Below are 27,282 nucleotides of genomic sequence, written 5' to 3' on the forward strand. Positions count from 1 at the left end.
TTTTTTTTTTTTAATTCAAATTGAATGTACACTTTGCATTTATTTAATTAAACTTAGTAAATTTTGAGCATAATTTTTTTTTACAGCGTCGCATGAAATTAAAATTTCAAGAAAAAAATTTTGATAGGAAAATTTTGAGATTAGAATATTTCAAAACTTATTTTTGAAATTTTAATTACAATAAATATAATAAAAATAATTATCAAAGGTTGTTGATAACTCTGTATGGAAAGGAGATTAAGATTTGTGCCTTCTCTTTTTCACTGGTGAAAGCATTGTCGTTTTCGGACAACGTGGGGACAACTTTGTATCTCACAAGTTACCATTGCAACCTAAATCCGGATCAATATCTTCTAATAACAATCCTGTGGATCAATAAGGTTCCCCAGGTCCATTGACTTAAAGTCATCGACCGCATGGATATTTCGTCGCAAATGCACTTGGAAAAGACACGTTCACACTTGTCGTTCCACGTGCCGCAACTTCCCGCACACCACCCACCCTGCTGACCTTTCATCGCAACCCAACAATTCCATTGATAATATTGAAAGGGAAATCCTTTCATAAATTTTCGGCTCAAATTCATTTCTGTAGCTTTTCGTAACTAGCATATTGATACATGGAAGTGTCCTTCGATTACAGAGTAACTAAATCCGAACCGGTAATTCTCGCTCGAGCATGATGATTTTACACTTCTTGCTTCGTAAGTGTTTGATCATTATTTATTCATATTTTTTTTTCATTAAAAAAAAAATTACTTCTCAATTAAGCAAGACGAAGACCCAGAATCGAAGGGTCGTTGCGCAATATTAAAGTCGTTTGTGGCCTATGTATTCTAGCCATTACGGTGGACTATGGTTGGCGTGTAGATAAATATGATTTTATAGACTAAACTAATCAATTTGCTATAATAATGAATGAACGCAAAAGTGACCAATAGAATGGCAGCTGAGTCCTTTGGAATTGTGGATTATCTTGCTGATGATGTTACGTATATAATTCATATATATCACTTTCTTCTATTTTTATGAAACTTTACTTACCTATAATCGTCTATTGCGTGTTCTTCTCTGGAATATCCGCCAGGAATTTCTCCTCTTGTTGTCTTTTCTTTGAGTTTCTTGAAGTGTTTAATCATCAAATCTACTGTATTGGAAAATATTCTTTCTTAATAATCAATTTGCAAGAGCTTTCCAAGGTTGGGTAACCCTTGAACAGGTCCTTACCAGGACCAGCAGTCTTTCTGCATTTTGTTAGAAGTCTTTATTTCATATCAGTAAGTTACCATGGAAATTTCTTTTATGTGGAACAGTTAAATACTTTATTTATAGAATTACATTTTAATAACTGCACAACCATTCATATCCTTCGCCCTTTTCATTTGCCAATTCCTGATTAACGAATCAAGGTTATTTCAGGTAGCAAGATTTTGAGCATATACAATTATATATAGCAGCCATCTGGTGATTCTTGTTGTCCAGCTGGCAACGACTTTCAGGATGGACCTTATTTGGTTTGCAGGAGGTGATATCAATTTCTGTCAGTGAACTTTTGGAGTAGCTTAATTTTTTAGATTATATTGGTTATGGGAGGCAAAAGCTCAAGGGATTCCAGTGGAAGAAGGTATCGAACAAGCAGGTCAAGTGGTTCAGATGCATGGAGTCATTACGGGTACCCACCACAATCTGGATATCCTCAGGAGAATTCTTACTATATGCCACAGCATCACTATGCTCCACCTCCCTCGCATAATTATGGATCACAAACGACCCAGCGCGCGCGTAAGATTATGGAGAGGAAATACTCAAGGATAGCTGATAACTACCAAACTTTGGACCAGGTTAGCTTGTTGTTGCTGCAGTTCTTTTGAGTTTTTATCTCGTAAGTTTTTATTTTGGTTAATATGAACATGATAAATATGAACATCTGTCAGCTGACATGAAAGCCTAAAGAAGAACACGACCGTCAAACACATAAAACTAGTTTAGAATTGTGGAAAATTTGTTGTTTATTGAACTATTTGGATCGAAGCAGGGCGTTCGTCTTAAACTTTTCTGCCAGCTATATATGTTGCGGTTGAAAATTTTTTGAGCCTCTAGATGGATTATGTAGAAATTAAAAATGGTATCTGGATAGACTGCCAAAATTTAGTTGGAGTGACTGATAAGAACTGGAAAAGGATCAGCTCGTGGTTTTTCAGTTAGGAGATTCAATTAATTGACAACAACAATGTATTGTCTGTCTGCCTTGTGACAAATTTGGCAGTGGTTGCCAGCTTCTTCTTTAATTATTCTTCTACCTGGATGTGGCTGCTTTAACAACCCTGTTGCAAAATATTTATTTATCTATGTAGAACAGTTTGTACTCCACAATATTATAAAGTAATGACATGTTCAGACAACAAAATTGCTGATCACAGGTTACTGCTGCCCTTGCACAAGCTGGCCTTGAGTCCTCTAACCTTATTGTGGGTATTGATTTCACAAAGAGCAACGAATGGACAGGTATTACTTATTAATTCAATCTGATGCCCATAACCTTTTTAGATGACCTGCTATGCACCATGCTTAACTTCCCTGGAAACCAGGTGCGAGGTCATTCAACCGCCGAAGCTTGCATCACATTGGGAATGGTCAAAATCCCTATGAACAAGCTATATCGATTATTGGGCAGAGCTTATCTGTTTTTGATGAGGATAACTTAATTCCCTGTTATGGATTTGGAGATGGTAAAGTTCATTAAAAGTGTTTTCTTACTATTCTACATTAATTTGATTTCACTATTTGGATTATAAGATGATATTCACTTCATATATTTTCAGCATCAACACATGATCAAGACGTCTTCAATTTCTATCCAGAAGAGAGATTTTGCAATGGATTTGAGGAGGTGCTTGCACGATACAGAGAAATTGTTCCCCAGCTTCGACTTGCAGGTGCTTGATTTTGCTTGATCCATTGGATTATTCTTGTTATATACATCTTGAAGTTGAAACAGTTGGTTCTTACGGTAACTGCTTTATATTGGCTTATGGCAGGACCAACATCTTTTGCACCCATCATTGAAATGGCCATGACCATCGTTGAGCAAAGTGGCGGCCAATACCATGTTTTGCTGATAATTGCTGATGGACAGGTAATTCAACATTCTGACCATTCTGATGTTGGTTGGACTAAGAAATGTCAATAAGAGACAGAACTTAAATTTTACTCTTATGATGAATCATCTATAATACTGCTGATTCTGTACTTCAGTCTGGGTGAAATCTAGGTCTCAGTTTGCCAACACTTTTGTCTCATCAATGTTTTAGGTGACAAGAAGTGTTGATACACAGCATGGTCAGCTTAGTCCTCAAGAGCAAAAGACAATTGATGCAATTGTTAGAGCAAGGTAACTGTCATTTACTTGCCTCTTGCTTTAGATTGTCTAGCACCATATATCCTGACAAGGTCATTTGGTTGCAGTGAATTCCCGTTGTCAATTGTCTTAGTTGGGGTTGGTGACGGGCCTTGGGACATGATGAGGGAGTTTGACGATAACATCCCTGCTCGTGCCTTTGACAATTTTCAAGTGAGCAATTTTTGATGTCTTTTGTAACTTTTGAAGGCTATAATTTACTGCTATCTTCCAGTGTTGGTTTTTTTCTTTTTTTTGTTTTTTTTGGTACCGTTGAATGTTCTTAGATGTTAAAAGCCACTTCATCTAAAAGCCACTTTCTTTTTTGTCTTGCTAGTTTGTGAACTTCACGGAGATTATGTCAAAGAACATGGATCCATCCAGAAAGCAGGCAGAATTTGCTCTTTCAGCCTTGATGGAAATACCTTCTCAGTATAAAGCAACTATTGAGCTTGGCCTATTGGGGTAGTTATTGAATTTGTTATTTGACTGATGTTGCATGTTCATTTCTATAATTGTCATTAATGTATCATTAATTTCTATTTGTTTTATTTTCATTAATAAATCAGAAGAAGGAAGGGAAATACTTCAGAAAGGTTTCCTCTCCCTCCTCCCATTTATGGTACCTCTTCTTTCAACACCTCAAAGCCTTACTCTCGCTCAAGTAGTTTTCAGCAGAATGCATCTCCTTATTCTCGCTCAAGCAGTTTTCAGAACAATGTACCTCCTTATTCTGGATACGATACCCCAGCTAGCGCAAACACAGGTCCATCTTCGAGCTCCCTTTACGATAATCAGGTAGGCAAAACATTCCATTGAAATAACATTGTTGTTACTAGCATCATCATTCCACTGATACTACTCGCAAACTTGACAGGTTTGCCCCATTTGTCTTGGTAATCCCAAGGACATGGCCTTTGGTTGTGGACATCAGGTGAATTACTCTATTTCCCATTGCTATTACCAGGTTATAATCTACATATATATATATATATATATATATATATATATATCAAGTATTGACATCATTTTTTTTTCCTCTACTTTTTTTATCCTTCAATTTGACAGACTTGCTGTGACTGTGGAGAAGACTTAGAACTCTGCCCCATATGTCGGAGCACTATCCAAACTCGAATCAGGCTTTATTGATCAGCCTCCCTAATCACATTTTTCGTTTGGCAACAGCTGAATCGAGTGCTCATTTTCCAAAAGCAGGGAAAGGATAGCCATTATATGACCTGAAAGATTGATGAGCTTAACGTGATAGGAGAGGGTTATATCTCAACCTGATGCGTTCCCTTCTGGAGTGGGAAATATAGCTGCAATTAACAGGTGAAGTATGTGCTGCTAGCTTGGTGGATTTGGATCCATTTGGATGAATGGTGAAATGGGTATTAATGAAATCTAAAATAATAGTGGTGGTGAGATTAGTTATTATATCTGTAAGATTAAATATTATAATAATGAGATTAAAATTAACAATGAAAAAAATGTTTGTATGTAAATATAACGGTGAGTAGTAAAAAAAAATAATTATTAAGTATATTAAATTAAAATTTATGTATAATTGAATTTATATTATATATTTAATATTTTTAAAATTAATAAATTATTAAAAATTATTAAAACAAAGTAAAGAAAAACAAAGGAAAAAAATGATATGTAAATTCTGGATGTAACAAGAATATTATAATCATATAAGTATATATTTAGGCGTAATATAAAAGTAAAATGTAAATAATTGGGGTAATGTTGTTCATGAGTGTCATGATGAGCCACTAGATATGTTTTGTTCAGTGTTGATTGAGGGGAATAACGCGATTAAGATGCTCCATAATGCTGGTGGCAAGTTTGCCAAAACTCTTCCCGTGGTAAGTTTAACCTAATAAATAACTGTACAGTACCTCCGTTTATATCAAATGAAGCCTGGGACGTTGGCGTTATGACCAACAATTTAAAGCTGAAAATATAAGGGACACAGTCCAATGGAGGATTGTAGAAACATTGAAGCTCTCTAAATAGTGTAAAACTTATGGAGGGGGGCTTAGATGAGGATGATAATTTTGCACTGTCAAAGCAATTTGAACATAAACCTAAAGCCATACATTGTACAGCTGCTTATTTTGCACTAGGAAAAAAAACGTTTGAATTTATTCTCAAGAAAATTTTAATAAGAAGTAAAGTGTGAATATGAAATTTCTTCCACTTTCTCTCAGCTAATAATGCTTATTTTATATGGATTTTAAAATAAAATTTATATCGTAAAAGAAATGTGCATATAAAAAAAATATAAATATAAAAATTTGAAAAAAATTCTGAATGAGCTTGAGAATTTAATTTAAGACTTAAAGCTGTAAAATTTAAATTTGATAATTAATGCGTTCTGTGTTATTATCAAATTAAATTTATATCAATACATTAAATATAAACACGTTTTTATTTTTTTTAATTTATATATAATTTTTATTAAAATTTTAAAATCATATCATTTTTTTATTACCTTTATATTGTATAATTATATCATCATATCATATTTAAAATTTAAAATGATCAAATCTCGTAAATACCTATTTTTGTTATGTAATTTTATTTCTTAACCAAATATTTTTGTATACCAATACCATGAATACTTTAACATTATATAACTACATGAGAAGCTTGTTTCTCCTAAGTCACTTCCGCCTTACTTTTAATAAAAGACGAACAACAAAAAAATCTCAGTGCAGTCATTTAGTAGAAATATCTAGTTGGTTGATGATATTTATTTTGGTAATCTGAGTGAGACACCATGACACTTGATGGCAAAGAACCTTTCAAAGCCCTACCTTCCGGTTTTTGAAGGAATTTCTTGTCTTCTAAGTAAGACTCAATCTCGGCCATAGGAGGCCTTAGCTCACGATCTTCTTGTGCTCTCAAGGCATTTAGAAAGTTCTCAGAGATGATGTTCACTACCTTCTTTTAACTGAGATTTGTATTTTCTATAGAGAGCAAAGCCTGCCATCTGTAAACAATTGATCATAGTCTTAAACCAACGGGAATGCTGAATTTTGGCCATTTAGGTTCTTTAACTTGGATAGCCAAACAAGAGTTAATTCCAATTTTAGTAACTTTTTCCTGCATGTTCCAATTTCAGTGATTGCCGGTATTGATGCAAAAAGTAAATAGAGCAATGCATCAGCTTACTTGCAGGAATGCATTCAAAGCCACAGCAGTATAAATATTTGCTGGGAGTGCATTTAGGAACCTAGCAAGCCATGCCCAACCTTCCTTTAGACCGTGAACATTTAGGCCACCTGCAACATCAGTCTGCCAATAATGAAAAGTCTGCATTAGCTGATTCCTTGTTAATGACTCATTACACTACAGGAGAGAGGGCAAGAGCATCCACATCCATAACTAAGAATGAAGCATTAATCTCTTTTTGGATTAACAATTATATACCTCAACCAGTGCCCCATACAGCTTCATATAAGATTCTAACCATTTCAAATAATCCTTGGTACTTTCAATCTTTCCATCATCCTCTCGTTATCCAATAACCTTCCAGTAAGCTTCTTTGGATTCAAATGCTGACTGATACAGCAAATTACTACTTAGAATCCATATAACAGCAGCAGCAGCAGCAAAAGGAACAGAGGAGAGACACACTGGACACGATTTCATTTATCCACATTCTAACTTTTCAGAGAAGAGCCCAAGATCTTAGGCAATTTTTTTAATAATAAAGGAGTGTTAATACTAAACAAAACTTGAACTCAAAAGTTCAGCCAAATAAACATCATAATGTCAAAGGTGTAAATGTTTAACTGGATTCATTGAAACTCAAATTATACATTAATAAGGATATACAATAATACTAAAATAAAATATATTAAAAATTAGTAATAATGCAGCATTTATAAGATTTTTATAAGTTACTTCAAACAAATTCAAAAAGAAAACAAGCAATTTGAGTGATTTTTCACATCTTAAAACAGTATACCTACATGTTTAACTAATGAAAACACTTTCAAAAGGTTTTCAAATTAAAAGTAAATACCATATATGCACGATAATAGTCTAATAACGTAAACCATTGGAAAGAAAAGAGAGATGTGGTTCACATAAGAAGAAATGGGACGCTTGATGGATCATTTTAAACTTAAGTAGATCAATTGTGCATCAAATTGTCCAAATTTGTACGAGTTGCTTTAATATTATGAGATGTTCAGAAAAATTTATATATAAAGACCAAGAAAAGTACACACAATATATTTTAATTAATAACTTCATGTGATGTACTTATCTCGCCATATACAATCATCCATGGTCAACTTGAGAAACAAGGATGAGTTTGACTGCCAGTGGTTTTATTAATGCATTTTTACTGATCCATAAGAACATTTTAGGCTAACCAGTGCATGGCACATTGGAATGCAAATGAATAATAGATGCCTTAAATAAATTGAAAAATGAGATACCTTTGAGTATGATATATGCGTTGGGATAGTGTAAATGCAAGCTCTTTGTAGTTCAGCAACATGAAGATCCATCGCTTGTGGGAACTGGTAGCAAGGTTTATATTGCATTAGTAGTTAGAATAAGCCCAAAAATAAAAGTATATTGTTATCATAATAAAAAGAAAACATACCTTAACTTAGATATTACAAGAGACCCTGTCTAAGTTAAAATCCAATTTCTAATTCTAAGATCAGAGGAAAATCCCCCAAAAACCAACTTAGATTAAAGCTATTTAATTTGGCATAAGTATTTATGTATTTTAAAAATAAACTCTAGTTTCCTAAACCAACTACCTATAGGATATTCAGGTTTAAGAGTTTAGCTTGAGTCATTATTACATCCCAACCACTAGAGCACCAAAATCATTGATACAACCTAGGAAATCAAGGCTTCTAAAAAAGTAATTGACTACAAATATATACTCCTCGTGACTCTACTATGAGATGATAACATTATAGTATGTCAATGCCTAGTCATAAACTTCACATTACAGCACAGCAACTTTCTTAGTATCTAAGTCTGACTGTGAAGGGGGAAAAAAGCATATTTTTTATGGGTATTATGATTCATGTGCTCCCTCTACACCAACCTCATCCTTCCAAAACCAATAAAAAAAAAAAAAAAACTGTAAAAGAAGATGTACCTGCGATGTTACAAGGTCAATGGCATGACCACAGGCAAAGGCAGCATTATCAGGGCTTTCACAGTGAGAAACAACCGGATGTATCAACAATAGAAATGCATGACCATAAAATTTTTTAAAATACAAGCTGAAAGCACAATTACTGTATGTTGCAGTCAAACACTAAAGAACGAAAATTGGTGATCTATAGGAAATATTGTGACTTGAACCAATTTCTGAGATGTATGAGAAAAATATATATGTACCATTAACATATGGTGATATAAAGGAGATTTGAGATTGTAATTAGGTGCATACATGGCCACATTACTTTGTCATTTCATTAGAAAACAGAGAACTTTCTCAAGATATGCAAACTTGGCTTCATTGTAACAAGTTCTGTTGCTTTTGAGGTAAAACCAGTTTCCAACTTTGCATTTCTATTGGTTAGACTTTTTTATGTTTTGTTAACTTTATGAACATGTAAAAAAAATCATTTTTCTATAATGAGAATACAAAAAAAGGTTAAAAATGGCACATCATTTAGGGCTGAATAATTGTGATTACCTTCTTAGCAAAAGATGCAATGCCTGACGGTTTTAGGGCAGCAAGGATTGTTGAAAATATTTATAAGCTCACTAGCTTTTGTTCTGCAAAAGATGGTTTACATATAGGCTTATCAATCTAACAACATGAAACCTTGGAAACTAAAATTCAAGTATAGTTGCAAACTTGCAGTGAACATCAGCCATAATGCAGAAAATTATAACAAAAATTGACTAAGAGATAAATGGACATGTCCAGCTTACCTGACATTATGTTTTGTACCCCTTAGTTGTCTTGTCAACCTAGCAATATGCCATTCAGTGCTGCCAAAATCCTAAAAACAAGCAACACTAACCGACTGATGCATACAAACAAATCAACGCACTGAAAATAAAATTCTGCCAAATACTACCTACAAATAGAGAAAAGATGGTAAGGAAGCTAAAGTAATTTCCAATAATATCTATAACTTACATATAGCATAACAACCCTCTTTTTTTAGTAATTTATTTTTTCTTCTTTTGACAAGTACGAAAATAATAATATTCTCTAGTAGGGGCACATTCTGATATTTCCTAAAGGTAAGTAATTTACAGTTCAATATCAGAAAATGCAGGAAATTAGGAGTTAGAAAATATTTGTTAACTTACAAGGCAAAAGAATCCACAAAGTACAAATCAAACATGGCTGGGAGGAATACCTCATTTGAACTAGATCTCACTCTCAGTGGTTGGTTTCCTTCTTCCAACTCTTTTAACTTTTGTAGCCCTTCTCTAGGTTTAAAGCACTCTCTGCAGCCCTGAGCGTGTTACCTGCCATAATTGACAGTTGGCACTAAGATGAGCATAACAATGTTAAGTCAAAGAACTGAGATACTTGTTGTTTACCACCTTGAACAACAATCTCATATTCCAAAACAAAGAAACACATATACATATGCATTTACACATAAGCCATGCTGGTGAATGAGATCTATCAAGTGCTAAAACTCAAATGAAATATGGACAGTATAAAGAATATGCCTAGCAAGCATTCATTAGTAAAGAATATATATATATATATATATGTAAGCATTTCTGCATGTTTGTTTAGGTTCAGGGGTAAGTTCATATGCAAAAATGCATGTGAGTGTTTCTAAAACTGAAGATTCCCTCACATGGAAAAAGAATATACCTGCTGAATGTGATTTCTTTGTTTTATCAGTTTCAGATCCCTTGGCCTGAGCATTTAAAACTAGCCATTGGGCCTCCTAAAGATTCTGTTTGAGTCAACTTCAGAAGTATTAGCTTTCAAGGCTTTAGGTGCTTCACTTTCTGCTGCCTTGTAGAAATCTGATTCTCCTACATTAGGCAGCTTGATTTCCTAATTTATTTTGGGAATAATTCTCATTTACTCTTCTGAATTAGTCAACTATTCTGATTGTCAAGTTTTTAGGGATTTGTTTCTATTCTAGAATAGAATAATCTTCCTTCATTTTATTATTTTTTGTTTTCTGTTTCATGTAAGTTGTTTCCTAATAAGGAACTTCACTGTTCCTATTTATTTAGATGTACTCCTTCATTGTAGATTGAATAAGAAGAAATAAGGACAATTGTTCTTTAAGTTTTCTAAATGGTATCAGAGCAAGTCGGCCTAAACCATTAGTTTGTAACCACACGAGTTTCCGTTATGGCTAGTAGGAGTGAGAACTCTTCTTCTGCAAAGGTATGGCATGAGGAAAGTCACAAAAAGGTGATACTTCAACAAACCCTTCAAAACAAGTCTGCAACCTTTGGAACTAGTTTACTAGCACAAAAAAGTAATTTTCTAAACATGTTAAGTGTTCAACGGAAAAATACACAATTTTGGATTATTGATTCAGGAGCATCAGATCACATGACTGGAGATGCATCCTTATTCAACATATATAGATCTTGCTATGATAGTTTTGATGTAAAATTTGCTGATGGCTCTCTCAAAGATGGCAGGAACAAGTTCTATTATAATTTCAAAAGACATAACACTCAACTCTGTCCTCCATGTCCCTAATTTAAGCTGTAACCTATTTTCCACCAATAAGCTTACAAAAGATAGATGTTGTGTCACTAAATTTTTTCCCAACTTGTGTGAATTTCAAGAATTGAGCTTGGGAAGGATTATAGGCAGTGCTAGGAGGTATGTAGTGCTCTACCTTCTTCAAGATGATGCACTTGAGAGACCACAAAATTCTTGTACAACCTTAGCCTTTAGCACTAGTAAGGATGACCTTATCATGTTATGGCATTATAGATTAGGACATCCAAATATTTCATACCTAAAAAGGCTATTTCCCTCATTATTCAATTACATCTCTAAGGATTTTCAATGTGAAATTTGTTAACTTTTCAAGTACACTCGAAATACCTACCCTAGCATTTACTATAAATCATCTCAGCTTTTCTCAACGATTTACAGTGACATTTGAAGACTGTCAAAAGTTAACAATATCACAGGTTCTAGGTGATTTGTTACATTCATCGATGATAATACTCGACTCACTTAGGTATTCCTTATGAAAGAAAAATCTGACGTTAGCCAAATCTTTCAAAACTTCAATAGCATGGTACAAACCCTATTCCAAGCCAAAATCCAAGTCCTAAAAACTGACAATGGAAGGGAATACTTTAACTCTGTTCTCGGCTTTTACCTCACCAATCATGGCATTATCTATCACAACTCTTGCATTGACACTCCACAACAAAATGAAGTTGCTGAACGCCAAAACAGACATTTGATAAAAGTGACCAGATCTCTCTTGTTGACTTCTAATGTGACTAAATATTTTTGGGAAAAAGCTATCCTCACCACAACCTATTTGGTTAACCGAATGCCTTCTCAAGTTCTTGGCTTTAAAACACCTTGTCAAACTCTCTTTGCTTCTTACCCACAAACTTGGCTAATCTCTTTCATTCCCATCAAACTCTTTGGTTGCATTGCCTTTGTTCATATTAGCCAACAAAACCACAGCAAGCTTGATCCCAAAGCCAATATGCATATTCATTGGTCATTCCCCATACCAAAAGGGCTATAGGTGTTACTCACCCATCACAAAAAAATTTTATAGCTCTATGGATGTCAATTTCTTTAAGAATCTTCCATACTACAACAAGAATGATATTTCGGGGGAGAATACTACTCAGGAATATCAATTCTTAGCTGTTGACTTGCCAATTTCCCAACCAACCCCTTCAAAACCAAATTCCCAACCAACTCCTTCAAAACTAGAATACCAACCAGCCCCTTCAAAACCAAATTCTCAACCTACCCAACCTATCAGCTTTGCAGATTCTCAAACCCAACCCGTTCAAATGATTTTTAACTCTACAAACCCCAAGGTTATGCAAAAAAAAAAACAAAAGAACTGATAGTCTACTCAAGGAAACAAAAACCAGAAGAAAAAGTGGACAATTGTACACAACCCAGCACAAAAAATCAACCTGATTTGAATCTCTAAGAACTTGAAACCAACATAGATAATGTCCCTGTTGAATCTGAAACTGAAACTTGTGAGCTAGTTGGTGACCTTGACATTCCAATTGCATTAAGAAAAGGTGTAAGATCATGCATCCGTAACCTATTTGCAAGCACATCTCATATGACAGGTTAAATCCAAACTTTCGAGCCTTTACTACTAATCTTGACAATGTGCAAATTTCAAAAAATATTCAAAAAGCCCTCAATGAACCAAATTGGAAGGTAGCAATTCTTGAAAAAATCAAGGCACTAGAGAAAAATAGGACATAGGAAATTTTAGATTTGCCCAAAGGGAAAAACTTGATTGGATGTAAATGGATCTTCACAATAAAGCACAATGTAGATGGAAGTATAAACAAGTTCAAAGCTAGATTTGTTGCAAAGGGGTTCACTCACTCCTATGGGATAGACTATGAGGAGACATTTGCTGGATAGCCAAACTCAATTCAATTAGATTTCTATTGTCACTAGCAACCAACTTGGATTGGCCTCTCCACCAACTTGATATCAAGAATACATTCTTAAATGGTGACTTGGAGGAAAATGTCTACATGGAAATTCCCCCTAGTTTCGAAAGGCAAGACAACATGGCTAAAGTGTGCAAAACTCCGAAAATTTTTGTATGGACTTAAACAGTCTCCTCGAGCTTGGTTAGAACGGTTGACCAAGGCAATGAAGAGGTATGGACTCCTTCAATGTCAATCTAACCATACTATGTTTGTTAAGTTCACCAACAAACGAAAAAAAGTTATTCTTATTGTTTATGTGGATGATATCATAATCACCAGAGATTACAAGGAAGGAATAGATGATTTGAAGAAACTCCTTGCAAAGGAGTTTGAAATAAAAGACTTGGGGTTTCTTAAATATTTTCTTGGGATTGAAGTGGCTCAATCTAAGAATGGAATATCAGTGTCTCAATGTAAGTATGTACTTGATCCACTCAAAGAAACCAGCATAATTGGATGCAAACCTGCCGATACACCCATGGACTCAACTAATAAAATTGGAAATGAAAATGGAAGCTCTCTCATTGACAAGGGGCGATACTGTGGCAAAACACTTATTTACAGCTAGTTATAATCTTGTAATCTGTATATTTATATTTATATCTCTAGAATTAAGTATTTATATCCCTAGAATTAAGGACAAAAAATTAAGATAGACAATCCCTCAATTATAGGATCAGTTTTTTAGGAAGATTTAATTTCCTAGTTTAACCCTTAGTTAGTTGTATATAAACCTAAGGTTCTTGTATAATTCTTAATGAACAGTTTTTCAATATACATTCAGTTTTATTCTTAGTTTTTCCACATGGTATCAGAGCTTTAAGCTCTTCTTGACTTCAATTTTAGGCCTTCATTGCCGAACCTTGTTTAGGCCTTCATTGTCGAACCCTATTAAAGCCTTCATAACCATTCTATTTCTCCCTTCTTTAGCCTTCATTGTTAAGAGTCATTTCTGGTTATATCTTAAGACTTGTTTTAGTTCAAAGAAAGATATCACTACCATCTAATTTGAGGAAATGTCAATTGAAAAAATCACTGGAGTACTACAGATGTCTCGAAAACAAGAAGAGTTCGACAGAGAAGAGATTGAAAAGCTGAGAAACCTATTAAAAACCCTTAAAAAGCCTACTGTGGTATGTTCCTTAAGTAAGGTCTCTAGTTCAGGTAAAGCTTTTGGTTCTCATGGATTAAATATCTCGATTAAGTCTATTACGAATTCTTGGGTCATTGACTCAAAAGCCACAGACCATATGACACATTCTTCACAGAAGTTTAGTACATATACCCTATGTCCTAGTAATAGGAAAATTATTGTTGCAGATGATTTACTTACTACAGTGGCAAGATTAGGAGATGTTCAAGTTAATCCCTTGTTTATTGTCAAAAATGTTCTTCATGTTCCTAGATTGTCTACTAATTTGATATCTATACAAAAACTTACCAAATATATGAATTGTAAAGTGACTTTTTATCCCTCTTATTGTGAATTTCAGAACCGGAGTTCGGGAAAGAGAATTGGACTTACTAAGGAGAAAGATGGACTATACTATCTTGAGACATCAAATAACATAAGTAATATCAAGAATAGTTTACCTTTGTCATTTCTTTCTAAAAAATCTTCCAATAAAGACAAAATCTGGTTTTATCATTTTCGTTTTGGACATCCTTTTTTTGAAACTTTGAGAAACGTGTTTCCTTCTTTGTTCAAAAGATTAAATGTCAAAGATTTTCATTATGATGTTTGTGAATTTGCAAAGCACAAATATGTGTCTTTTTCAATTAGTAAAAAAATGAGTTCTACTCCCTTTTACTTGATTCATGGTGACATTTAAGGTCCTTTTACAATTCCTAATATTTTTAGTACAAGATGGTTTGTTTCATTCATAAATGATTGTACCAGGGTCTCTTGGGTTTTTTTACTTAAATCCAAATCAAATGTGAATAATGTATTTTTAAGCTTTCAAAACATGATCCAAAATCAATTTAAAGTGAAAATCAAGAGATTTAGGTCGATAATGCAAAAGACTATTTTAACTAGAGTCTATCCACCTATTTTCAAAAGAAGAGGATTATCAATGAGTCATCTTGTGTTAATACTCCACAGCAAAATGGAGTGACAGAGAGGAAAAACAGCCATTTACTAGCCACAACCCAAGCTTTCTTTTTTTAAGCAAATGTACCAAAATCTTACTGGGATGAAGCTATTCTCACTGCCACACACATTATAAATAATTTACCTTCAAGGGTTTTGGGATTTAAAATTATGAGAAAACACTTATTTACAGCTAGTTATAATCTTGTAATCTGTATATTTATATTTGTATCTTTAGAATTAAGTATTTGTATCCCTAAAATTAAGGACAAAAAATTAGAATAGACAATCTCTCAATTATAGGATTAGTTTTTTAGAAAAATTTAGTTTCCTAGTTTAACCCCTAGTTAGTTGTATATAAACTTAATGTTCTTATATAATTCTTAATAAGCAGTTTTTAAATATATATTCAGTTTTTTTCTTAGTTTTTTACACAGTTTTATTTTTTAGTTTTTTCACATGGTATCAAAGCTTTAGGCTCTTCTTGGGAAGCAAAATTTTTCAGCCTTTATTGTTGATTTCTATTTTAGGCCTTCATTGCCGAATCCTTTCAAAGAAAGATATCACTACCACCCAATTTGAAGAAGTGTTAACTAAAAAATCACTGAAGTATTACAGATGTCTCAGAAACAAAGAGAATTCGACAGAAAAAAGATTGAAAAGTTGAGAAACTTATTGAAAATCCTTGAAAAGCCTACTGTGGTATGTTCTTTGAGTAAGGTCTCTAGTTCAGGTAAAGCTTCTGGTTCTCATGGATTAAATGTCTCGGTTAAGCCTATTACGAGTTCTTGGATCATTGACTCAGGAGCCACAGACCATATGACACATTCCTCACAGAAGTTTAGTATATATACCTTGTGTCCTAGCAATAAAAAAATTATTGTTGCAAATGGTTCACTTACTACAGTGGCAGGATTAGGAGATGTTCAAGTTAATCCGTCGTTTGTTCTCAAAAATGTTCTTCATGTTCCTGGATTATCTACTAATCTGATATCTATACAAAAACTTACCAGTGATATGAATTGCAAAGAGACTTTTTATCCCTCTTATTGTGAATTTCAAGATCAGAGTTTAGGGAAGATGATTAGACTTGCTAAGGAGAAGGATGGACTATACTATCTTGAGACATCAAATAACACAAGTAATATCAAAAAGAGTTTATCTTTGTCATTTCTTTCTAAAAAATCTTCCAATAACTACAAAATCTGGCTTGATCATTTTCGTCTTTGACATCTTTCTTTCGGAACTTTGAGAAACATGTTTCCTTTTTTGTTTAAAGGATTAAAAGTCGAAGATTTTCATTGTAATGTTTGCGAACTTACAAAACATAGACGTGTGTCTTTTCCAATTAGTAACAAAAGTTCTACTCCCTTTTACTTGATTTATAGTAACATTTGGGGTCCTTCTACAATTCCTAATATTTCTGGTGGAAGATGGTTTGTTTCATTCATAGATGATTGTACTAGGGTCTCTTAGGTTTTTTTACTTAAATCAAAATCAAATGTGAATAGTATGTTTTTAAGCTTCCAGAACATGATCCAAAATCAATTTGGAGTGAGAATCCAAAGATTTAGGTCTGATAATGCAAAAGACTACTTCAACCAAAGTCTATCCACCTATTTCCAAAAAGAGGGGATTATCCATGAGTCATCTTGTGTTAATACTCCACAGCAAAATGGAGTGGCAGAGAGGAAAAATAGCCATTACTAGCCACGACCCGAGCCTTTCTTTTTCAAGCAAATGTACCTAAATCTTACTAGGGGAAAGCTGGTCTGACTGTCACACACATTATAAATAGGTTACCTTTTAAGGTTTTGGGATTTAAAACTCCTATGGAACTACTCTTACAATTTTATCCCAACTTTAATACCACAAACAATCTCACACCTAAGATATTTGGTTGTACATCATTTGTTCATGTTCACAATCATAACAAGGGGAAAGTTGGATCCAAAGCAATTAAGTGTATTTTTGTGAGGTATTCCTCAACTCAAAAAGGATATAAGTGCTATCATCCTCCTACCAAAAAATTTTGTGTTTGCAGATGTCACTTTTGAAGAAAGTAAACCATTTTTTACTCAACCTTATCTTTAGGGGGAGACTTAATTCATGGAAGATAAGGATAAAGACTTTTTTTTGTTTGATTTGTCCTCTTCTTCAACATTTTCCCATTAATTCTTCTGAGTCGAAACCTATTTTTGCTGAGCCTAAGTCAAACACTGAATTTGAGTCTATACCCATTCCAAATACTGAAGATGTGACAAAGGATAATATTGTTCTTGATTCTATGAAGGAATTACAAGTGTACTTAAGAAAAAAAGCTCCAGATCCTGAACCAATGCTAGTCCAAGAACCTGATTCTACTCTGAAAATGAGGTAACTACAATTTTTGACTCTGTTTCTCAAAATGAACATGAATCTCCTAAAACTATAATTAGTGATTATGATCTGCCTATTGCCATTAGAAAAAGAACCAAAAAATGTACTAAGCATCCACTATACCCAATCTCTAATTTTGTGTCATTTGAAAAATTTTCACTATCCCACAAAAATTTTCTTGTGAACCTAAATATTATTTTTGTTCCAACTACATTATCCAAGGCATTATCCAATGAGAAATGGAAGCAAGCCATGAAAATAAAAATGAAGGCCTTAGAGGAAAATCAGACATGGGAACTGGTAGAGTTGCCTAAAGGAAAAAATCCAATGGGATGTAAATAGGTTTTCACTATAAAATACAAGGCGAATGGTACTGTTGAAAGATATAAAGCCAGGTTAATGGCTAAAGGCTACACTCAAACCTATGGAGTAGATTATCAAGAAACTTTTGCTCTAGTTGCCAAAATGAATACAGTTAGGATTTTGTTATCATTGGCTGCAAATTACAATTGGCAGCTTCAACAATTTGATATAAAGAATGCTTTTCTACATGATGATTTGAAAAAAGAAATATATATGAAGATTCCACCAGGATTTAGAGGTTATCTAGAAGCAAACAAAGTATGCAAGTTAAAAAAGGCTTTATATGGCCTTAAACAATCTCCTAGGGCTTGGTTCGGGAGATTTGCCAAAGTGATGCTAGCAATGGTTTATAAACAAAGTCAAGGAGATCACACATTGTTTATCAAGCACTCTAATTCAAGGAGAGTCACAGTTCTATTAGTGTATGTTGATGATATAATTGTAACTGGAGATAATGAAAAAAGAGAGAATCTCTAAAATAGTGTTTGACTAGAGAATTTGAGATAAAAGAGCTAAAGAGATTGAAGCATTTCCTAGAAATTGAAGTAGCTCACTCACGGCATGGTATCTTCATCTCACAACAGAAATATGTGATGGATCTTCTGAAGGAAACTGGGAAGCTCGCATGTAAACCTGCAACTATCCTTATAGATCCTACTCATAAAATTGGAAAAGCTAATGAAGATGCTGCTATAGATAGAGAGATGTACCAAAGATTAGTTGGAAAACTCATTTATCTCTCACATACTAGACCTAATATAGCATATGTTGTAAGCTTGGTAAGTCAATTTATGCATAGTCCTAAAGAAGTGCACCTACAGGCTGTCTACTGTATATTGCACTATTTGAAGGCCAATTCTAGAAGAGGTATCTTATTTAAAAGAAATTCGGAGCTAGTTCTAGAAGCATATACAAATGCTGATTATGCAGGTTCAATAATTGATAGAAGATCCACATCAAGCTACCGCACTTTCTTAAGTGGTAATCTTATAACTTGGAGAAGTAAAAAAATAAAATGTGGTGGCAAGATCAAGTGCTAAAGCAAAGTTCAGAGCAATGGCTCAAGGAATTTGTGAACTACTATAGTTAAAGATTATCCTAGAAGACTTGAAGATCAAGTGGGATGGACGAATGAGACTCTACTGTGATAACAAGTCGGTAATAAGCATTGCACACAATCTTGTGCAACATGATAAAACAAAACACATTGAAGTAGACTGGCATTTCATAAAGGAAAAACTAGAGAGTGGGTTGATTTGTACACCTTATGTATCAACCAAAGGTCAACTTGCAGATGTGTTGACTAAAGGTCTCAGCAGTACAACATTTCAAGAAATTATTTCCAAGCTGGGGATGAAAAACACCTATTCACCAACTTAAAAGAGAGTGTGACGAAACACTTATTTACAGTTGGTTGTAATTTTGTAATCTGTATATTTATATTTGTATCTCTAGAATTAAGTATTTGTATCCTTAGAATTAAGGACAAAAAATTAGGATAAACAATCCCTCAATTATAGGATTAGTTTTTTAGGAAGATTTAGTTTCCTAGTTTAACCTCTAGTTAGTTGTATATAAACCTAAGGTTCTTGTATAACTCTTAATGAGTAGTTTTTCAATATATATTCAGTTTTTCTCTTAGTTTTCTGCACAGTTTTATTTCTTAGTTTTTCCACAAAAACTCCTATGGAACTATTCTCACAATTCTATCCCAACCTTAATACCACAAACAACCTCATACCTAGGATATTCGCTTGTACATCATTTATTCATGTTCACAGTCATAATAGCAGAAAGTTGGATCCAAGAGTGATTAAATGTATCTTTGTGGAGTATTCATCAACTCAGAAAGGGTATAAGTGTTAACATCCTCCTATCAAAAAATTTTATGTGTTTGCAGATGTCACTTTTAAATAAAGTAAACCATTTTTTACTCAACTTTATCTTTGGGGAGAGACTTCATTCATGAAAGATAAGGATAAAGACTTCTTTTTGCTTGATTTGTCCTCTTCTTCAACATTTTCACCCATTAATTCTTTTGAGTCGAAATTTGTTTAAGTTAAGCCCAAGTCAAACATTGAATTTGAGTCTAAACCCATTCCAAATATAGAAGATGTGACAAAGAATAATATTGTTCTGATTCTACGAAGGAATTACAGGTGTACTCAAGAAGAAAAGTTTCAGATCCTGAACCAATACCAGTCCAAAAACTTGATCCTAACTCTGGAAATGAGATAACTACAGTTTTTTATTCTGTTTCTCAAAATAAGCATGAATCTCCTAAAACCATAACTAGTGATTATGATCTGCCTATTGCCATTAGGAAAAAAACCAAAGAATGTATTAAGCATCTACTATATCCAATCTCTAATTTTGTGTCATTTGAAAAATTCTCACCATCCCATAAATTTTCTTGTGAGCCTAAATACTATTTATGTTCCAACTACATTATCCAAGGCATTATCCAATGAGAAATGAAGGCAAACCATGAAAATAGAAATGGAGGCTTTAGAGAAAAATAAGACATGGGAACTGGTAGAGTTGCCTAATAAACAAAACCAGTGGGATGTAAATGGGTTTTCACTGTAAAATACAAGGCGGATGGTACTGTTGAAAGGTATAAAGCCAGGTTAGTGGCTAAAAGCTACACTCAAACCTATGGAGTGGATTATTAGGAAACCTTTGCTCTAGTTGCCAAGAGGAATACAGTTAGGATTTTGTTATCATTGGCTGCAAATTACAATTGGCAGCTTCAACAATTTGATGTAAAGAATGCTTTTCTACATGGTGATTTGGAAGAATAAATATATATAAAGGTTCCACCGAGATTTGGAGGTCATCTAGAAACAAAGTATACAAGCTGAAAAAGGCTTTATATAGCCTCAAACAATCTCCTAGGGCTTGGTTCGGGAGATTTGCCAAAGTGATGCTAGCAATAAGATATAAACAGAGTCAAAGAGATCACACATTGTTTATCAAGCACTCTGATTCAGGGAGAGTCACAGTTCTATTAGTGTATGTTGATAATATAATTGCAACTGGAGATGATAAAAAAGAAAGAAAATCTCTAAAATAGTGTTTGGCTAGAGAAATTGAGATAAAAGAGCTAGAGAGATTAAAGTACTTCCTAGGAATTGAAGTAGCTCACTCACGGCATGGTACTTTCATCTCACAACAGAAATATGTTATGGATCTTTTGAAGGAAACTGAGAAGCTTGCATGTAAACCTGCAAATACCTCTATAAATCCTAATCATAAAGTTAGAGAAGGTAATGAAGATGCTACTGTAGATAGAGAGACGTACCAAAGATTAGTTGGAAGACTCATTTATCTCTCACATACTAGACCTAATATAGCATATGTTGTGAGTGTGATAAGTCAATTTATGCGTAGTACTAAAAAAGTGCACCTACAGGCTATCTACCGTATATCACACTATTTGAAGGCCAATCCAAAGAAAGGTATCTTATTCAAAAGAAATTCAGGACTAGTGCTAGAAGCATATACAAATGCTGATTACGCAGGTTCAATAACTGATAGAAGATCCACCTCAGGCTACTGCACTTTTTTAGGTGGTAATCTTGTGACTTGGAGAAGTAAAAAACAGAATGCGATGGCAAGATCAAGTGCTGAAGCAAAGTTCAAAGCAATGGCTCAAGGAATTTGTAAACTACTATGGTTAAAGATTATCCTAAAAGACTTGAAGATCAAGTGGGATAAACCAATGAGACTTTACTGTGATAACAAGTTTGCAATAAGCATTACACACAATCCTGTGCAACATGACAGAACAAAACGCATTGAAGTAGACCTGCATTTCATAAAAGAGAAACTAGACAGTGGGTTGATTTCTACACCTTATGTATCAACCAAAGGTCAACATGCAGATGTGTTGACTAAAGGCCTCAACAGTGCAACATTTCAAGAAATTATTTTCAAGTTGGGAATGGAAAACACCTATTCACCAGCTTGAGGGAGAGTGCGGCAAAACACTTATTTACAGCTAGTTATAATATTGTAATTTGTATATTTATAGTTGTATCTCTAGAATTAAGTATTTGTATCCCTAGAATTAAGGACAAAAAATTAGGATAGACAATCCCTTAATTATAGGATCAATTTTTTAAGAAGATTTAGTTTCCTAGTTTAACCCCTAGTTAGTTGTATATAAACCTAAGGTTCTTTTATAATTCTTAATGAGCAATTTTTTCAACATACATTCAGTTTTATTCTTAATTTTTCAAACAATTTTACTTTTTAATTTTTCCACAGATACCAAAGACTAGTTGAAAAGCTTATTTACCTTTCCCACACACGACTTGATATCAAGTTTGCAGTAGGGATGGTGAGTAGGTACATGAATAATCCAACCAAGAAGCATCTTAATGCTGTTCATCACATCCTACAGTACTTAAAAAGGAGTCCTGGTGAAGGTTTATATTTTAAGAAGTCAATGGATAGGACAATCGAGGTGTACACAAATGCTGACCAGGCTGGATCAGTAACAGATAAAAGGTCCACTACTGGATATTGCACTTATATTTGGGGAAATTTGGTCACTTGCAGAAGTAAAAATCAAGCTGTTGTAGCTAGGGGCAATGCTGAGGTTGGGTTTAGACCAATGTCCCATGGTATTTGTGAAGGAATTTGGCTGATGAGGTTACTTGGAAAATTAAAAGTTCAAACTGTGACATCTATAACATTGTTTTGTGACAATAAGGCTACTATAAGTATTGCCAAAAATCTTGTTTATCATTATAGGACCAAGCACATAGAGTTGGACCAACATTTCATAAAGGAAAAGATAGAAAATGGGTCAATCAAATTGGCCTATATCTCTACAAGTTCACAAATTGCAGATAATCTGACTAAAGCTCTTCCTAGAAGCATTTTTTACAATTTAAAATCCAAGCTAAGTATGATTAAAATTCATAACCCAGCTTGAAAGGGAGTGTAGAAATCTGATTCTCTTACATTAGTGCAGCTTGATTTCCTAATTTATTTTGGGAATATTTCTCATTTACTCTTCTGATTTAGTCAACTATTCTGATCGTAAAGTTTTTAAGGATTTGTTTCTATTCTAAAATAGACTAATTTTCCTTCTTTTTATTAAATTTTTTTTCTGTTTCATGTAAGTTGTTTCCTAATAAGGAACTTCACTATTCCTATTTATTTAGATGTACTCCCTCATTGTAGATTGAATAAGAAGAAATAAGAACAATTGTTCTTTAAGTTTTCTACACTTTTGCAGCTTTACTCTCAGCTTCCAAAGCAACTCTATTGATTTCCTCAGCTTTAAGTTTAGTCTACACCTAATACATAAATTTCTAATAATAAAGAAAATATCTTCCAAATGAAAATCCTAATACACTGGGTGTACTTGCTTAAAGGATAAAAGTAATTGAAAAATATAGTCGCTAGCAAAAAAATTCATCTATAAAGAAATAAGATTTCTTTTGTCAATGTCAAAATCTAGAAAATGGATCACAAATGGGAGCAGAGATCTACTATCAGGATTCAGGAAGCATAACAAGAGCATTAAAATACACAAACACAGAAAATAAAATTGCAAAATAACTTACTTGAACTCTAGCAATTACCGAGTTCTCTAAAGCTTAATTAAAGAATATTGGTCTGTCTCTAATTTTATCCTCCCAAGCCCAATGGTAAACAATAAAGGCTTTTTTCATGAAGTATGAGCAAAGTAATGAGGCACCTAGTTTTGTGGTTTTCTAATTGAAAACCTAAGCGTATGAGGGCGGAGCCTTTGCAGTACTAACCAGTCCAATTATCATACTGTCATTATTCTTATGTACTTTGGTCAAATTAAAGTGGTCTAGAGATATTCAAGAAGTAAGAAACCATGAAAGGTTATTGTGTTCTCCTTTTCTCCAAATCTGTCTCTCCATGGATGTATATCAAAGAACTAAACCATGGAATTTCTCCTTGGTTTTTTCTTGTTGTCTTTTATGGCTTGCCACTGCAATGAAGCATAGCTCTAGTATAAAGGAAGTACAAAGAGCATCAAAAGTACAAAGAAAACAACAAGCAAGGTGACAAGCCACATTTTTTTTAAGTCTGGCAATAGCCAAGTCCTTTTTAAATTCTATCAGACAAGTTTTCTTAAAAAATTAGATGCATGAGAACCTATCAAAAGAGAACTTCAACTGCCTACAGAAAGCCAAGTTAGTTCATGAATTAAAGTTAGCAGAAAGTAACCCTTCTAGCTGGATGAACCAAAGATACCAAAAGGTGTAGTGCCACATATGCTGTAGGGCTAATAATGCTACATCTAATGCCTGCAAACAAACCTCTGTCTCTGCTTTGGCCTTTTCTTGGCATAGTCTTTCTTCTTGAAGAGCTTTTTCCCTTCTCCTGGCTTCTTCATGTGCTGAATCACTTCGTATTCTCCTCTCTATTTGTGATTTGAGTTCATGGTCCCACTGGACAGCAGTCAAGTAATTATCAAGCCCTTCTGCACTGCAGTAATTTCATGAATTTAAAAAAAAAAAAAAGAAATTGTTTTCAGAACAGCAAGCACCAATACATGGTCTTGGAATCTCTTTAAAGCTTTAACAAAATTAATCCATTATAGTCTAATCCCAAAGTAATTCTACCTTACTGTCATTCTCAATTACTTTTAAAAATAAATATCCTAGTAATTATTAACTATGAGGATCAGTTAGCATGCCGATAATGTAGTTTGAAACAGCATCAATAGATATGACCCATTTCTAACTTCTAAGGAAAAAGGAGCGCAGTGGTGAAAGAGCAAACAATCCAACTCTGGAAATTATTTTTCCAAAACTGAAAAGTAATTGAGTGAAAAACAATGAGAAACAGGAGATGCCTGCTAACATTATCCTGTGCAGAGGAAGACTTTTCACTCTCACTCATCAAATCTGCCTCTAATGCAGAGACTCTGTTCCTAATTTCTTCCTGAAATGAAGTCCATTCCAATGCTATATCATAATCCATAAAACGATGATAAAAAACAAAGGAATACACAAGAAAGAAAAATATCAAGTTCATAAAGAACACAAAACAAAAGCAGTAGACTCAAGCACTGCTCAACTCGAGCTAATCCAACACACCTTAACTCCAAGTTGATGCTCGTGAGTTAATTCAAATAAACCACTCTCCACCAACCCCACCTCATTCATCAAGTAAGTTTGGACTTCAAGACATGGCTAATTGTCAGAATCACTATTGCTGCCATTGAAAGTTAACATTTTTACAAGAAAACCATGAAAAATTATCTCCTTGACTGTGCATTCAAATGAAAATCTCCATATTTAATAAAATTAAACAAATGGGTTAGCATAATCCCATACCTAAAATATCATTCGTCGCAATTAAAACGTGTAGCTTTCACTAAACCTCAATCATGAACCTCCTCAGTCACACATTCACTATCCTCAAACTCCTCATCAGATATTCTCATTACAAATGCATTTGGGCTCCTCTTGATGCCTTTTTCCCCATAAAATTCTGTTTTTTTTCATAGATTAAAAGAACAAAGAAAATCTGCTTAATTCTACTGACACAAAACAGAAAATTCAAAGGTGAAAAAGAGAACAAAAAAAGAAAATACCTTGATTTGGTTTTTCAAAAAAAAAGGCAAAGGAACAGAAAAAGAGACATTGAGCTTCTTTTCCAAGGAATCAAGCTCCGACAACAAAGCATCGAAACTCCAATCTGAGTCGAGTTCAAGACCGATACCTTTAACGGTTTGAGGGCACCGAATTTCCAACTTAACAGCTCCCCTGAAATGTCATGCATTTTATAAATTAAATTAGCGAAAAAAAAAAAAGAAAGACCACAAATTGAAATTCAAAATAAACACAAGAGAAAAAATTTTAACTTACATTGTGAAACAATCCAAAGATTTTGGGAATTTATAAATTTAAAACCCTTATGATTCAACTGGAAGATGAAAATAAGAGTAAAACACTAGAACCCCATTGTTTTTTAATTCCCAAAGCGAAGCGCCAAGGCCGATTTCACAGTAACATTTTAAACATCTTTTCACTCCAGCGCCAGATTCCATGGATCCACTTTACGGACTACCACGTTTGGATCCGTTGGGTCATAAAACCTATGGGTTTGAACCCAAAGGTGTCCAATTTTTATTAGGCTGGAAGGAGTGAAAAAAAAGTGAAAAATTTAAAAATTGAATTAAAATTATAATATTTGATTCAATTTAGATCGATTTTTTATTTAATTTGGATAAGTTTAAATATTAAATATATATATATATATTAGGTTCGGATAAGAGATAAAAAATAAAAAAGAATAAATCAAATTATATATTTTTTAAATTTTTTAAAATAAAAATAATAATTTTATATTAAAATTTACTTAAATATATTAAAATTTTATATTAAAATAATATATAAAAATTAAAAAAAATTAAAAATTAAAAGCCAGTAAATTAATCTAAATCGAATTGGTAAAATTTGACTCTATTTAAATAAAAGTTTGATTCAGATTCGAAATAAATTTTAAATTTTCATAATATTATACAATATTTCAAAAAATCGAATCAAATATAATTCGAACCGAATTATTATCATAGATACTTCTAACACTTCCAAAAAATGGATAAAAAAAGGAAAAGTACAATAAAAAGTAATAATAAATTAGTAATAGAGTTTTTTTTTTTTGGGTTATAAAGCCACACTCATTTAATAAAAATTATTTTTTAAAAATAATTATATAAATTAATTAAATAAAATTTTAATAAAATTTGTATTTAATACATTATTAATGTATAAATTTTATATAATGATATAGTCAATACATCATATGCTATCATTTTGTTAATTTATAAATTTAAAAAATTATAAGTCTTAAAAGATTAAATTGAAAAAATAAATAATTATTTTTATTCAAATAAATAATTTTTTGTACTTATCTTTAAATGTTTTTAATTATATAAATTTATTAATTAATATAATGACATCATATAAAATATATAGAATATATAAATTTTATACAATAATAATAATATAGTTAATTCAAATCTAAGATGGTTAATTAAGTCAGTTGAGATACTGTGGTGAATATATTTTACATGATCAAATTGCAATGGTAATTTCCAAAAAGTAAGTGGAACCTTTATTCTTCTCATGATCTCTTCACATACAAGATAATCATATATAAGAATTTTCATGCACTTTACAAGAAAAGCAATCTCGATGTGGCAAAAATAAATCTGCTTAGCACCTACAAAAGGAAAAGGAAGGCTCCCATAATTTCGATAGAATATTTGGTCCCCACTGTTCTTCAAAGCTAAAGCTCACCATAGACTATAAAAGATCGATCTTCACCATTTAAAAGTAATAATAATATAATATTCTTCTCTACCAAGCCACCTCCTT

The 27,282-nt window shown here is 33.1% G+C and overlaps 2 protein-coding genes and 1 long non-coding RNA gene across 9 annotated transcripts; 1 reads left to right on the top strand and 2 right to left on the bottom strand.

The window, feature by feature from the left end:
- Positions 1–387: 387 nt before the first annotated feature.
- Positions 388–4,952, top strand: LOC111287352 (E3 ubiquitin-protein ligase RGLG5-like). Of its 6 annotated transcripts, none has more exons than XM_089759936.1 (12): positions 388–703; positions 1,419–1,840; positions 2,420–2,504; positions 2,588–2,728; positions 2,822–2,935; positions 3,038–3,135; positions 3,311–3,390; positions 3,465–3,570; positions 3,734–3,861; positions 3,966–4,194; positions 4,274–4,330; positions 4,465–4,952. In XM_089759936.1, exons 2-12 carry the CDS (start codon positions 1,586–1,588, stop codon positions 4,543–4,545), a joined length of 1,374 nt encoding a protein of 457 aa, XP_089616062.1. In that variant the 5' UTR covers positions 388–703; positions 1,419–1,585; the 3' UTR covers positions 4,546–4,952. The 6 variants fall into 6 exon arrangements, with proteins under 6 accessions (XP_089616062.1, XP_022733594.1, XP_089616063.1 ...); XM_022877859.2 differs by having other exon boundaries at positions 388–661; XM_089759937.1 differs by having other exon boundaries at positions 574–703; positions 1,522–1,840.
- Positions 4,953–5,952: 1,000 nt separating this feature from the next.
- Positions 5,953–8,626, bottom strand: LOC149519343 (mRNA export factor GLE1-like). Its single transcript, XM_089759938.1, has 4 exons — positions 8,540–8,626; positions 7,857–7,940; positions 6,580–6,702; positions 5,953–6,397 (listed from the first exon to the last, which is right to left on the bottom strand). Exons 2-4 carry the CDS (start codon positions 7,926–7,928, stop codon positions 6,329–6,331), a joined length of 264 nt encoding a protein of 87 aa, XP_089616064.1. The 5' UTR covers positions 7,929–7,940; positions 8,540–8,626; the 3' UTR covers positions 5,953–6,328.
- Positions 8,627–9,033: 407 nt separating this feature from the next.
- Positions 9,034–25,889, bottom strand: LOC111289014 (uncharacterized). 2 transcript variants are annotated; one of them, XR_016341722.1, is made up of 5 exons: positions 25,768–25,889; positions 25,494–25,665; positions 25,234–25,390; positions 24,994–25,111; positions 9,765–9,876 (listed from the first exon to the last, which is right to left on the bottom strand). It is a non-coding gene; the product is annotated as an uncharacterized LOC111289014 (long non-coding RNA). The 2 variants fall into 2 exon arrangements; XR_016341723.1 differs by lacking the exons at positions 24,994–25,111; positions 25,234–25,390; positions 25,494–25,665; positions 25,768–25,889 and adding exons at positions 9,034–9,168; positions 9,328–9,398; positions 24,211–24,348.
- Between the last annotated feature and the right edge of the window lie 1,393 nt (positions 25,890–27,282).

Source organism: Durio zibethinus, chromosome 4, assembly GCF_047325235.1.
Source record: "Durio zibethinus cultivar Kanyao isolate XHJ-2024 chromosome 4, ASM4732523v1, whole genome shotgun sequence".
Taxonomy (NCBI): Eukaryota; Viridiplantae; Streptophyta; class Magnoliopsida; order Malvales; family Malvaceae; genus Durio; species Durio zibethinus.